Source organism: Nerophis ophidion, linkage group LG16, assembly GCF_033978795.1.
Source record: "Nerophis ophidion isolate RoL-2023_Sa linkage group LG16, RoL_Noph_v1.0, whole genome shotgun sequence".
Lineage (NCBI taxonomy): Eukaryota > Metazoa > Chordata > Actinopteri > Syngnathiformes > Syngnathidae > Nerophis > Nerophis ophidion.
The window spans coordinates 10,968,904-10,983,379 of NC_084626.1; the positions used below are offsets into that span (position 1 = coordinate 10,968,904).

The following is a 14,476-nucleotide window of genomic DNA, read 5'->3' on the forward strand; positions in this document are numbered from 1 at the left end:
TAATTTACACATTTAGTTTCTCAATTATATCTATTATTTTTAGTGGGTAGAACAAAAATGTTGTCAATTGGAGTTATAGTTTTACCTCCAGGAATTTTTTTTATACAAATCAGTTTTCAAACGACAATTTGGCACCAATCAATACCTAATAACTATAATATCAACAAATAATAATTATTATTATTAATATTTCTGTCATTAGGGTCATCATGGGTAAATTGAATGCAACAACAATAATTGTAATAATAAAAACAATAAAATAATATCAACAACAATGTGTGATGTACAGTATATATATATATATATATATATATATATATATATATATATATAAATATATATATATATATATATATATATATATGTATATGTACATTTCAGGTGATTACCTCTTGAAGCTCATCAAGAGAATGCCAAGAGTGTGCAAAGCCGTAATCACAACAACGAGTTTTGAAGAAACTAGAATATAAAACATGTTTTTAGTTATTTCACCTCTTTTGTTAAGTACATACAGTAACCCTACATGTGTTCATTCATAGTTGTGATGCCTTCAGTGACATCATTGGACCCACCGTGCGTGGCGCTCCAGACTATAATTGATAGCTGTGGTCTAACACAAATAATAAATGAACCGACGCATCGCAGCGGTAATACGATAGACCTAGTGCTTGTCAGAGGTATCACCGTCTCCAAAGTTATGATACTCCCGTATACTAAAGTAATGTCCGATCATTACCTTATAAAATTCGAAGTTCAGACTCATGTTCGGCAAGCTAATAATAATAATAACTGCTATAGCAGCCGCAACATTAATGCTGCCACAACGACGACTCTTGCGGACCTACTGCCCTCGGTAATGGCACCGTTCCCAAAGTATGTGGGCTCTATTGATAACCTCACTAACAACTTTAACAACGCCCTGCGCGAAACCATTGATAGTATAGCACCGCTGAAGTTAAAAAAGGCTCCAAAAAGGCGTACGCCATGGTTTACTGAAGAAACTAGAGCTCAGAAATTATTATGTAGAAAGCTGGAATGCAAATGGCGCACGACTAAACTTGAGGTGCACCATCAAGCATGGAGTGATAGTTTAATAACTTATAAACGCATGCTTACCTTAGCTAAAACTAATTATTACTCAAATCTCATCCGCATTAATAAAAACGATCCAAAATTTTTGTTTAGTACAGTAGCATCGCTAACCCAACAAGGGACTCCTTCCAGTAGTTCCACCCATTCGGCAGATGACTTTATGAAGTTCTTTAATAAGAAAATTGAACTTATTAGAAAGGAGATTAAAGACAATGCGTCCCAGCTACAACGGGGTTATAGTAACACAGATACGATTGTATATACGGCGGATACTGCAAATATCCAAAATAGTTTCTCTCGTTTTGATGAAATAACATTAGAAGGATTGTTACAACGTGTAAATGGAATAAAACAAACAACATGTTTACTTGACCCACTTCCTGAGAAACTTATCAAGGAGCTTTTTGTATTATTAGGTCCATCAGTGCTAAATATTATAAACTTATCACTTTCCTCGGGCACTGTTCCCGTTGCATTCAAAAAAGCGGTTATTCATCCTCTCCTTAAAAGACCTAACCTCGATCCTGACCTCATGGTAAACTACCGACCGGTGTCTCACCTTCCCTTTATTTCGAAAATCCTCGAAAAAATTGTTGCAGAGCAGCTAAATGAGCACTTAGCGTTTAACAATCTATGTGAAACCTTTCAATCCGGTTTCAGGGCAAATCACTCAACTGAGACAGCCCTCGCAAAACTGACTAATGATCTATTGCTAACGATGGACTCTGATGCGTCATCTATGTTGCTGCTCCTCGATCTTAGCGCTGCTTTCGATACCGTCGATCATAATATTTTATTAGAGCGTATCAAAATACGAATTGGTATGTCAGACTCAGCCCTGTCATGGTTTAACTCTTATCTTACTGATAGGATGCAGTGCGTCTCCTATAACAGTGTGACCTCGGACTATGTTAAGGTAACGTGTGGAGTTCCCCAGGGTTCGGTCCTTGGCCCTGTACTCTTCAGCATCTACATGCTGCCGCTAGGTGACGTCATACGCAAATACGGTATTAGCTTTCACTGTTATGCTGATGACACCCAACTCTACATGCCCCTAAAGCTGACCAACACGCCGGACTGTAGTCAGTTGGAAGCGTGTCTTAATGAAATTAAACAATGGATGTCCGCTAACTTTTTGCAACTTAACGCCAAAAAAACGGAAATGCTGATTATCGGTCCTGCTAGACACCGACCTCTATTTAATAATACAACTTTAACATTTGACAACCAAATAATAAAACAAGGTGACTCTGTAAAAAATCTGGGTATTATCTTCGACCCAACTCTCTCCTTTGAGTCACACATTAAAAGCGTTTCTAAAACGGCCTTCTTTCATCTCCGTAATATCGCTAAAATTCGCTCCATTTTGTCCACTAAAGACGCCGAGATCATTATCCATGCGTTTGTTACGTCTCGTCTCGATTACTGTAACGTATTATTTTCGGGTCTCCCCATGTCTAGCATTAAAAGATTACAGTTGGTACAAAATGCGGCTGCTAGACTTTTGACAAGAACAAGAAAGTTTGATCATATTACGCCTGTACTGGCTCACCTGCACTGGCTTCCTGTGCACTTAAGATGTGACTTTAAGGTTTTACTACTTACGTATAAAATACTACACGGTCTAGCTCCAGCCTATCTTGCCGATTGTATTGTACCGTATGTCCCGGCAAGAAATCTGCGTTCAAAAGACTCCGGCTTATTAGTGATTCCTAGAGCTCAAAAAAAGTCTGTGGGCTATAGAGCGTTTTCCGTTCGGGCTCCAGTACTCTGGAATGCCCTCCCGGTAACAGTTCGAGATGCTACCTCAGTAGAAGCATTTAAGTAAATAAATAATAAATGGGTTGTACTTGTATAGCGCTTTTCTACCTTCAAGGTACTCAAAGCGCTTTGACACTACTTCCACATTTACCCATTCACACACACATTCACACACTGATGGAGGGAGCTGCCATGCAAGGCGCCAACCAGCACACATCAGGAGCAAGGGTGAAGTGTCTTGCTCAGGACACAACGGACGTGACGAGGTTGGTACTAGGTGGGAATTGAACCAGGGACGCTCGGGTTGCGCACGGCCACTCTCCCCACTGCGCCACGCCGTCCCTAAGTCTCATCTTAAAACTCATCTGTATACTCTAGCCTTTAAATAGACCTCCCTTTTAGACCAGTTGATCTGCCGCTTCTTTTCTTTCTCCTATGTCCCCCCCTCCCTTGTGGAGGCGGTCCGGTCCGATGACCATGGATGAAGTACTGACTGTCCAGAGTCGAGACCCAGGATGGACCGCTCGTCGGGACCCAGGATGGACCGCTCGCCTGTATCGGTTGGGGACATCTCTACGCTGCTGATCCGCTTGAGATGGTTTCCTGTGGACGGGACTCTCACTGCTGTCTTGGAGCCACTATGGATTGAACTTTCACAGTATCATGTTAGACCCGCTCGACATCCATTGCTTTCGGTCCCCTAGAGGGGGGGGGTTGCCCACATCTGAGGTCCTCTCCAAGGTTTCTCATAGTCAGCATTGTCACTGGCGTCCCACTGAATGTGAATTCTCCCTGCCCACTGGGTGTGAGTTTTCCTTGCCCTTTTGTGGGTTCTTCCGAGGATGTTGTAGTCGTAATGATTTGTGCAGTCCTTTGAGACATTTGTGATTTGGGGCTATATAAATAAACATTGATTGATAAACATTGAATTTACAATGTAAATAGTCATGAAAACACATTGAATGAAAAGGTGTGTTCAAACTTTTGGCCTGTACTGTATACATATATAAATATCCACACGCACACATATATATATATATATATATATATATATATATATCAGGGGGGAAAAATCTATTCGAATTTGAATCGCGATTCTCAAGTTGTGCGATTCAGAATTGATTCTCATTTATAAAAAAATATTTTTTTTTTTTTATCAATCCAACAAAACAATACACAGCAATACCATAACAATGCAATTCAATTCCAAAACCAAACCTGACCCAGCAATACTCAGAACTGCAGTAAACAGAGCAATTGAGAGGAGACACAAACACGACACAGAACAAATCAAAAGTAGTGAAACAAAAATGAATATTATCAACAACAGTATCAATATTAGTTATAATTTCAGCATAGCAGTGATTAAAAATCCCTTATTGACATTATCATTAAACATTTATGAAAATAAAAAAAAGAACAATAGTTTCACAGTGGCTTACACTTGCATCGCATCTCATAAGCTTGACAACACACTGTGTCCAATATTTTCCCAAAGATAAAATAAGTCATGTTATGTCACGCATGTTATGCTATGCTACGCAATGTTATGATATGCTACGTTATGCTATGCTATATTATGCTACGCTATGTTATGCTACGCTATATTATACTATGCTATATTATGCTACGCTATACAAGCAAAATGCCGACCAAACAGAACTTAGGCCGCCCAGATGTCGTGCGTAAACACGATGGGCATTCCGATCCGTTCATCATAACACAAACTCTTTCCTGGGTGAAACCTGATCAGCGACGGTTCAAGTGACAGCTACTTGTTCTCCTCACCTGCCTCCGGGCGCTCTGTATTGCCACCTTTTACTGCTGCTCTTCTGAAACGTAGAACACTTTGAAAACTGGTGGAGGCGGTTGTAAATTAAAATAGACGGTCATCTGAGCCGAGCTTAAAGGAAGGCCGAGACCCGAGAGCTCACAAGCGGGATATTATATCACCTGTAGACATGGCAAGTACAGCCTCGCAGGTAAGGAGATCAAAATAGTCGTATTCTTCATGACGCCAACTTGTTGAGCTTTCATCACCCTTTACATTTATTTGTGATGCAGTACAGGTGAGGCAGGTGATGGACGTGATACTACACGTGTTATAATATAGGTGATACAGGTGGTGCGGGACATACGAGTACAAGATGTGATGTAGATAATACAGGTTGTATGTGATTTCTAACAGGTAATTGGACGACACAGGTGATACAGGTGAGAGAAGTGACCCCATGTCACATTAAGTATGTAATACAGGTGATGAAGAAGTTAAAGTTAAAGTTAAAGTACCAATGATTGCCACACACATACTAGATGTGGCAAAATTATTCTCTGCCTTTGACCCATCACCCTTGATCACCCCCTGGGAGGTGAGGGGAGCACTGGGCAGCAGCGGTGCCGCGCCCGGGAGTCATTTATGGTGACCCCCAATTCCAACCCTTAATGCTGAGTGCCAAGCAGGGAGGTAACGGGTCCCATTTTTATAGTCTTTGGTATGACTCGGCCGGGATTTGAACTCACGACCTACCGATCTCAGGGCTGACACTCTTCCCACTAGGCCACTGAGTAAGAAGATGATTACAGTATGTGCTGTTGTTGACACATTGCCGACACATCCATTGTGATACAGGTGGGGCTAGGATCTGTTGTTGTGGGACCTGTAAGTCAAGTATGTAACGTAAACGATACAGGTTATCTGTGATTTTTTTTCAAGGTGTTTGGACGCCACATGTTATGCAAGTGATCGCATGTGATACAGGTCACATTCGACACAGGCGATGGAGAAGATGATTAAAGCTCATGCTGTTGTTGGCATAGGTTACGATCGTGAAAGAACTGATTTTGATACCGATACTACAGGTGTTGAAAGCGATGCAGGTGACATGGGTGGCATATGTAATACAGGTGGTTCAGGGCACGAGATCAACTTAAGTAATATACTGTAGATTGTACCTGTGTTTTTTGTGGTTCAAGTATTTCAGATGATGCAGGTGGTGCAGGTGCTGTGAATGATGTAGATGATACAGGTGTTGTATGGTAGATTATATAATTTCTAATATAGGTGAAGCCAGCATTATAGCTGATACAGATGATGAAGGTAATGCAGTTGATATCAGTATCAACAGCATTAATGCAGGTGATGCATGTGATACAAGCATGATACAGGTGAACTGGTGATAAATGTGAGTTAGAGTTGATACAGGTGAATCAAACAATATGACTGATAAAGTTACTACAAGTATTGATGTTTTTCTATGTAGGTTGCAAGTTATGTGTGTGATACAAGTAACATAGGTGGTCCAGGAGATGTGAGAAATGTATGTACTGTAGATTATACAGGTGTTGTATGCGATACACGTGTTTGGGGTAATTAGGTGGATTACATTATAAAGGAAGATACAGGTGACACACAGAAGATGATACAGGTGATTTACATGACATGTGTTGAAGGTGATTCAGGAGATAAACGTTGTGATACAGGTGGTGTAAATAATGTATGCAATCCAGGAGATATAAGATATGACACGTGATGCATTTTATGTAATAATAAATGTAATCTACCGTATTTCCTTGAATTGGTACAGGTAATGGAAACAATGTAGGTGACACGAGATACAGGTGACATTTTATATGTGATGCATGTGATACAGGTTACATGTGATATAGGTGTAATCGTAGTGATGTAATGTATGTGATGCATGTGATACAGGTTACAGGTGATACATGTGTTAATGAAAGTGATGTACATATGTGATACATGTGATACAGGTTACTGGTGATACATATGTTAAGTAGTGTTATACAGTATTACATACAGGCGATGGAGAAGATGTATGTGACGCACAAAGTTACAGGTTATAGGTGGTACATATGTAAGGTAGATGAATGTGATGCATGTGATACAGGTTACAGGTGATACATGCGTGATATAGATGATGCTCTCTACGTGATGAATGTGCTACAGGCGTTACTGTAGGAGATGCAAGGTATGTGATGCATGTGATACAGGTTACAGGCGATTGAGGTGTTCATGCAGAAGATGTACTGTATGACATGCATGTGATACAGGTCACAGGTGGGGTGATAGATATGTAACGTCTAATGCACTGTATTTGTGCATACAGGTTGCAAGTGATACAGGTGTTAATGCAGGAGATCTACTGTATATGATGTATGTGATACAGGTTATAGGTGTGGGCATTGTATGTGATGCATGTGATAAGGTTACAGGTGATACATGCGTAATGTACAGATGATGCGGTTACAAGTGATACATGCGTAATGTAGATGATGCACTGTATGTGATGCATATGATACAAGTTACAGGTGATTGGGGTGGTCATGCAGGAGATGTACTGTATGTCCTGCATGTGATACATGTCACAGGTGAGGTGATAGATATGTAACGTATAATGCACTGTATGTGATGTATTAATGTTGCAGGTGATACAGGTGTTAATGCAGGAGATCTACTGTATGTGATGCATGTGATACAGGTTATAGGTGTAGGCACTGTATGTGATGCAAGTGATACAGGTTACAATTGAGTGAGGTGTTAATGCAGGAGATGTACTGTATGTGATGCGTTTGATACGGTTACAGGTGATACATGTGTAATGTAGATGATACACTGTATATGATGCATGTGATACAGGTTACAGGTGATGCATGTGTAATGTAGATGAGATGTGATGCATGTGATACAGGTTACAACTGAGTGAGGTGTTAATACAGTCTGATACAGTCTTCTAAGACAAACCAAACAGTCCCATTGCGATCGGTTGAATGCCCTGAGATTACAGGTAAAGTACTTGATGTGGGTGTTACATATGGGATGGCGATACAGGTGATATAGTAGGTAATGCAAGTGATACAGGAAATGTAGCTGATGTAAGTGATGCATCCAATGTGATATAGGTGATACAGGTGATAAAGTGATACAGGCAATATAGACGATAAAAGCGGGTTTTGCGGCTTACGTGAGTGAGACAGTGAAGTGGAAGCGTTGGCGAAGGCCCTTGAAGGTCAGGAAGGAGTGCGGGGGAAAGTTTCGCGTGGTCATCTCGCAGTACGGACGCTCGTAGCTGCCCGACGGACACTCACACTTGAAGCCGCCGACCAGGAGGTTCACGCACATGCCGCCGTTCTTGCAGACTCCCGGAGCGCAGCGGCCCGAGCGGGACGACAGCTCACAGCGCTCGCCTAGGAGATACATGGCAAATTAATAATAACCAAAACTATATCGAGCCATCATTGTTAGATACACACATACACAGGTGCTATCATTTTAACTATAGTTTGTTTTAAAGCTGCTGGAGCAAGGATGTCAAAGTCAGGCCCTCCAATGAATGATCTATTGCCCCCGGGATGATATTTGATTAGTATTAGAACCAGCCTGCTGGCAACAGCTGCCTGCTGCTGTTTTGCACGCACCAATACTCCATCTGTGTTGTGCAAAGAATTTTCAAAATGGGGTTCCAGGGACCTCATCAAGTCATAAAAATGGGGTTCCACGGTCAATTTTTGGAGTCCCTGTAATGACTGATTGGCATAGTAATGCCAGGTTTGTCCCCCCGTGGATGTGTCGACATGAACACAGCAATGGTAAGTTTAAATGATTTATTAAACTTCACAAAAGCAGGCTACAAACAAAAATACTGGAGCTAACAGACAAAATAAACCAAGGGCGCTAGCATAAAAGCTAGGAATAGAAAACAGAAAAACTAAGACTGGCGCGAAAGCACACAAAAAGGAAAAACAATTCATCAGCGTCAGAGCTGGAATAAAACAAAGGCTTAGCGTGAAAAGTTAGCGAGAATATAGATACGTGAAGTCAGTCGATACTGTTGCTCATCGGCAATTTATGAACCCAGACTGAACAAAGAAAAGAGGAAGGCTTATATAGGGAGTAATCAAGGAGCACCAGGTGTGTGTAGAAAACGAGGAGCAGGTGAAATCAATGTGTAACCAAGGTGACTGACTAAACAGGAAGTAGGCTGGTCAGACGGGGAATGAGACAATGGAACAATAAACAATATGTGAAGATCCGAGTAACGGATCGCAACAATCCCAACTTTTTTGTAAGCGTTTTGAAAACAAATTATAAATGTATGCATTATCCTATTACATTTCAAATTCTATATTGTGTTTTGGAAAATGGTTGTCATAAACGTTACTTAATCCATTAAAAAAATAATACAAAATAAAACACAGTTTTATGCATATGTGAATGTATTCAGTTATAAACCTTCATTCACTTTCTTCTTTCCTTTATGGATCTAAACTTTACCGCTGACAGTATCCATCCATTTTCTGTGGCTTTTCCCTTTTGGGGTTGTGGGGGGTGCTGGAGCCTATCTCAGCTGCATTCTGGTGGAAGGGGGTGTACACCCTGGACAAGTCGCCACCTAATCACAGCGCCAACGCAGATAGACAGACAAAATTCACACTCACATTCACACACTAGGGCCAATTTAGTGTTGCCAATCAACCTATCCCCAGGTGCATGTCTTTGGAAGTGGGACGAAGCCGGAGTACCCGGAGGGAACCCACACATTCATGTGGAGAACACACAAACTCCACACAGAAAGATCCCGGGCGAAGGATCGAACCCAGGACCTTCAAATTGTGAGGCAGACGCACCAACCCCTCTTTCACCGTGCTGCCTCCACTGACGGTATGTTTTTCTATATTTTCATTGTAATATTTTCGGAATGTGTTTGTTCTGTTTTTGGCCAAATTAAGACAAAGAAAACAATCTGAAGTTGTTTTGATTTTTTTTAGTTTTAATGCCATGTGAGACTCCTCCCACCCTCACCAAGGACTGTTTTCACTGCTGGACTCTAGGAAGAGGTTCCGCAGCCTCCATAGCAGAACCTCGGGTTCTGTAACAGCTTCTTCCCTCAGGCCATCAGACTCTTAAACGCATCATAATAATCCCCTCAATTCCCAACCCCCCACCCAAATGGATTAACTGGCTGGGATATAAAGACAATATAACATACATCCATAAACGGGGATGCATATGCAAAAGTGCAATATATTTATCTGTACAGTGATCTATTTATTTATATCTGAACCTTACTGATTTTTTATCTAATGCAACGAAATGTTGTCCTTATCTGTATCATGCATGAGTTAACCGGAAAGCTGCGGTTAAAATAGGGATCATACTCAGTGACGTGCGGTGAACTAAATACCAGGTGAGGCATACATACTTTTAATTTTTTAATTTTTTATTTTAACTTAAATTCATATGTGCAGCTCTAGTCATTGTTGATGTAGGTTGCACATTAGACTTACAGGGAAAAAAAGGGAGTTATTCGCTTTCAAAAAAACGTTATCATAATGATATTATGATATGATAAATTGGTCCAAAAAATATTTGATCAAGTTATTATTAAATAGTTTTTGGTCCCATTTGCTTTTAACAAAATAAATCAAGTATTGTGAGTGGATCTTACCTTTCAGTATTTGTATCTGAAGCAGCAATAGCTATCCTCCATTAAAATACTTTGTATGATCACATTGATTTTGTCTTAAAGTCCAGTTTAGAGAAGTATTTAATCTTGGACACAGTATATAATCCTCCATATTGGCAGAAACATTTATTTAATTTAATTTAATTTAATTTAATTTGTATCTGAAGCAGCAATAGCTATCCTCAATGAAAACATACTTTGTATGGCCACATTCATTTTGTCCTAAAGTCCAGTTTAGAGAAGTATTTAATAAATAAATAAATAAATAAATGGGTTGTACTTGTATAGCGCTTTTCTACCTTCAAGGTACTCAAAGTGCTTTGACACTACCTCCACATTTACCCATTCACACACATTCACACACTGATGGAGGGAGCTGCCATGCAAGGCGCCAACCAGCACCCATCAGGAGCAAGGGTGAAGTGTCTTGCTCAGGACACAACGGATGTGACGAGGTTGGTACTAGGTGGGATTTGAACCAGTGACCCTCGGGTTGCGCACGGCCACTCTCCCACTGCGCCATGGTATATAATTCTCCATATTGGCTGGAACATTCATTTAATTCAATTTCATTCCAAGAAATTAAACAATATTTTTGCATCTGAAAGAAAACACCCACAACTGCTGGCTTACTCTAATAAAAATGCCATGTTTATTATAGACAGAGTTAAAAAAAAAAAAGAAAAGAAAAAAATGCTGGCTTCCGCTAGAGAGACCTGTGTCTGCTAGCTTGAGCATCCCCACTTCTCCCAGTGTGGGGAGTCAGAGTACTGCTGAGGCATTGAATTGCAAGTTGACAATACATCGCCCCCTACCTTGAGGCAGAGGTACTTGCTGCCTCATGACCTGCCTTTTCCCCGTGGCAACAAGCAAGCGCGCACACGCCCAATACACACTGCGTGTAGCCATGGAGGCACCGCCTGTGTCTGCCTCACTTCTCGTCTGCTGCATTGTTTTGATCAGGAAACATGGAATTTCCGTGGTTTTGACCATGAAAACTATCAAAATATAGAGGAACCACACCAAAATCACATTGATAAATTAATTAAATGGGTTGTACTTGTATAGCGCTTTTCTACCTTCAAGGTACTCAAAGCGCTTTGACACTACTTCCACATTTACCCATTCACACACACATTCACACACTGATGGAGGGAGCTGCCATGCAAGGCGCTAACCAGCACCCATCAGGAGCAAGGGTGAAGTGTCTTGCTCAGGACAGAACGGCCGTGACGAGGTTGGTACTAGGTGGGGATAGAACCAGGGACCATTGGATTGCGCACGGCCACTATCCCACTGCGCCACGCCGTCCCAGCTTCATAGTGGATCTAACATAATAGTGAGAGTCCAGTCCATAGTGGATCTAACATAGTAGTGAGAGTCCAGTTCATAGTGGATCTAACATAATAGTGAGAGTCCCGTCCATAGTGGATCTAACATAATAGTGAGTCCAGTCCCTAGTGGATCTAACATAATAGTGAGAGTCCAGTCCCTAGTGGATCTAACATAATAGTGAGAGTCCAGTCCATAGTGGATCTAACATAATAGTGAGAGTCCAGTCCATAGTAGATCTAACATAATAGTGAGAGTCCAGTCCATAGTGGATCTAACATAATAGTGAGAGTCCAGTCCATAGTAGATCTAACATAATAGTGAGTACAGTCCATAGTGGATCTAACATAATAATGAGAGTCCAGTCCATAGTGGATCTAACATAATAGTGAGGGTCCAGACCATAGTGGATCTAACATAATAGTGAGAGTCCAGTCCATAGTGGATCTAACATAATAGTGAGAGTCCAGTCCATAGTGGATCTAACATAATAGTGAGAGTCCAGTCCATAATGGGGCCAGCAGGACACCATCTTGAGTGGAGACAGGTGAGCAGCACAGAGACGTCCCCAACTGATGCACAGGCGAGTGGTCCACGCGGCTGAAGCGTGTCCTAACAAATCTCGAATATTAAAAACTTATTTTATTTTATCACTTCATTTTGGAACAACTCATGGTTAAGCCACCTGGTGGCAGGTGCCTCACTTGCTTCCCCTGACAGCACGTCACTGATCATATTGTGACATTACCAAGCAGAACGTGAGCACCAAAGAGGAAAAGATACTTGACCTAAAATAAATGTGTGATTCTTTCAGGGACAGGACACAACATTAGGTACAGGTGTGACATCAAACACGAAGACTTCCCCTTGGGACGCCTCCACCATGTGTGCCCTTCAGCTGCTGTTTCCAGTGTGGCAGCAGTGTGTGTGTGTGTGTGTGTGTGTGTGTGTGTGTGTGTGTGTGTGTGTGTGAGCACGTTTCCTGATCAATAATTCAAACAAGTCAATATAAGCAGCGCCAGCTTATGTGCGGATGTTTGCCGCCAGGCGTGACTCATTAATGCAGCAAATTGTGCAGAAGAGGCGCCGAGCTCTTGAATGTTTGCCCGATGCGCGCATACGTGATCAATGCCAATGCAAAGTGAGAAAACATTAAATTATGGATTTCAAAAGAAGTCAGTCAAATGGCATTTTGTTCCCCCCCCCAAAAGCTGATGCAAGGATCTCGCAGAAGGGTAAACAACCTAATGAAACATTAAGTCAGTATTTATGAATAATAAATTCAAAGAGGACGTGAAGTCGCTATGTTGGATAAACCAACCGAAAGCTCTACTGGAAGAGGACACGTCCTCAGGGATCTGTGACGGGATTGGGCCTCGTCACGCTGCTAGGTAACTGAGGAGCTGATCCCTTGGGACTCACAGGAACTTTAATTACAGGAGTTCAAACACAGGTGGGGATCATGAAAAGATGTGAGAGGCGAAATAAAGGAATTGTCCTTCATTTGTAAATAAACCAAAAGATTAGAAACAGCTCAGTGCAACCATGTTGATAACCGTCTTCCACCCTGCATTCTATTATATCCTCCCTTTCCTTGACTGTTACTTAAGAGTAGTCAGTGTGCAGCTTGTATGGTGTATTTGTTTCAGACGAGTTCAGTTCAACATGCCTGAAAAATCCACTGCTGATCACTCATTCATAATAAAACTGACAACATTTAATTTACTTACATTTTGTCATTAAAATGTTCACTTCCTGTGTGAAAAGAAAGGAAGGTGTTGAAAAACACTAAATATCAATAAGCAAATAGGAGTTGGCATTGGAGTATTGTATTGTATGTATAAGTAAGAAAGTTTTATTTATAAAGCGCTTTTCACAGAAAAAATCACAAAGCCCGGTGCAAAACATAGGTGAAGTAAAACAACAATTCAATTTAAAACAACAGGGGCAACATCATAAAAGGATACTAAGATACTTTGTCTCCTCCAGACTCGACTACTCCAACGCACTTCTTTTCAGGATCCCCAGCAAGAACATTCAGAAGCTGCAGTACATACAAAATAGTGCTGCGAGGATCCTGATGAGAGTGTGGAAACATGACCACGTCACACCAACTCTCAAATCCCTTCACTGGCTTCCTGTTCCATTCAGGATTGAATTCAAAATCTCCCTACTAACTCATCAGTGCCTCCATGAAAATGCCCCATTCTACCTCAAGGAACTGCTCACCCCCAAATCCTCCACACGACACCTCTGCTTCGGACAGGCTAACCTCCTCCAACCTCCACAAACAAAGCTTCGAACAATGGGAGACCGGGCTTTCTGCTCCGCAGCTCCCAGTCTGTGGAACGCTCTCCCTGACCACCTGAGGGCACCTCAGACTGCGGATGCTTTTAAAAAAGGCTTAAAAACCCATATTTTTTAAAAAAGCCTTCTTATAGACATGCATGCTGGTTCTAGCTATTGGGATGTTTCTAGTTTTATATTTTATTTATTTTTATTATCTTTTTACCATTATTATTATTACTATTTTTTACACTGTGGCACTTTGAGGTTGTTTGCTCAACGTAAAGTGCTTTTTTAATTTTTTTTTTAAAAATACAATATTATTATTAAGTGGATTAAAATGATAGTAAAAAGGTGCATTAACTAAAAGCTTTATTAAAAAGAGAACTTTTCAAATGTTTCTTAAAACAAACTGATAACAGTAGACCTGGTTTTTCGTGTTCATTTAATTCCAGTGTTGTTTTTGTTCATCATAAATGAAATATTTTCATAGTCAGAGCATTAAAAACCTTTTTACGACCATT

At 40.9% G+C, this 14,476-nt stretch overlaps 1 protein-coding gene across 1 annotated transcript in view; it reads right to left on the bottom strand.

The window, feature by feature from the left end:
* The window catches only part of celsr2 (cadherin, EGF LAG seven-pass G-type receptor 2), a 269,713-nt gene that overhangs the window by 103,163 nt on the left and 152,074 nt on the right, over positions 1 to 14,476 (bottom strand). The window contains exon 3 of the mRNA XM_061874218.1: positions 7,833 to 8,055. Coding sequence (XP_061730202.1) covers positions 7,833 to 8,055 — 223 coding nt within the window. The remainder of the gene's footprint in view (positions 1 to 7,832; positions 8,056 to 14,476) is intronic.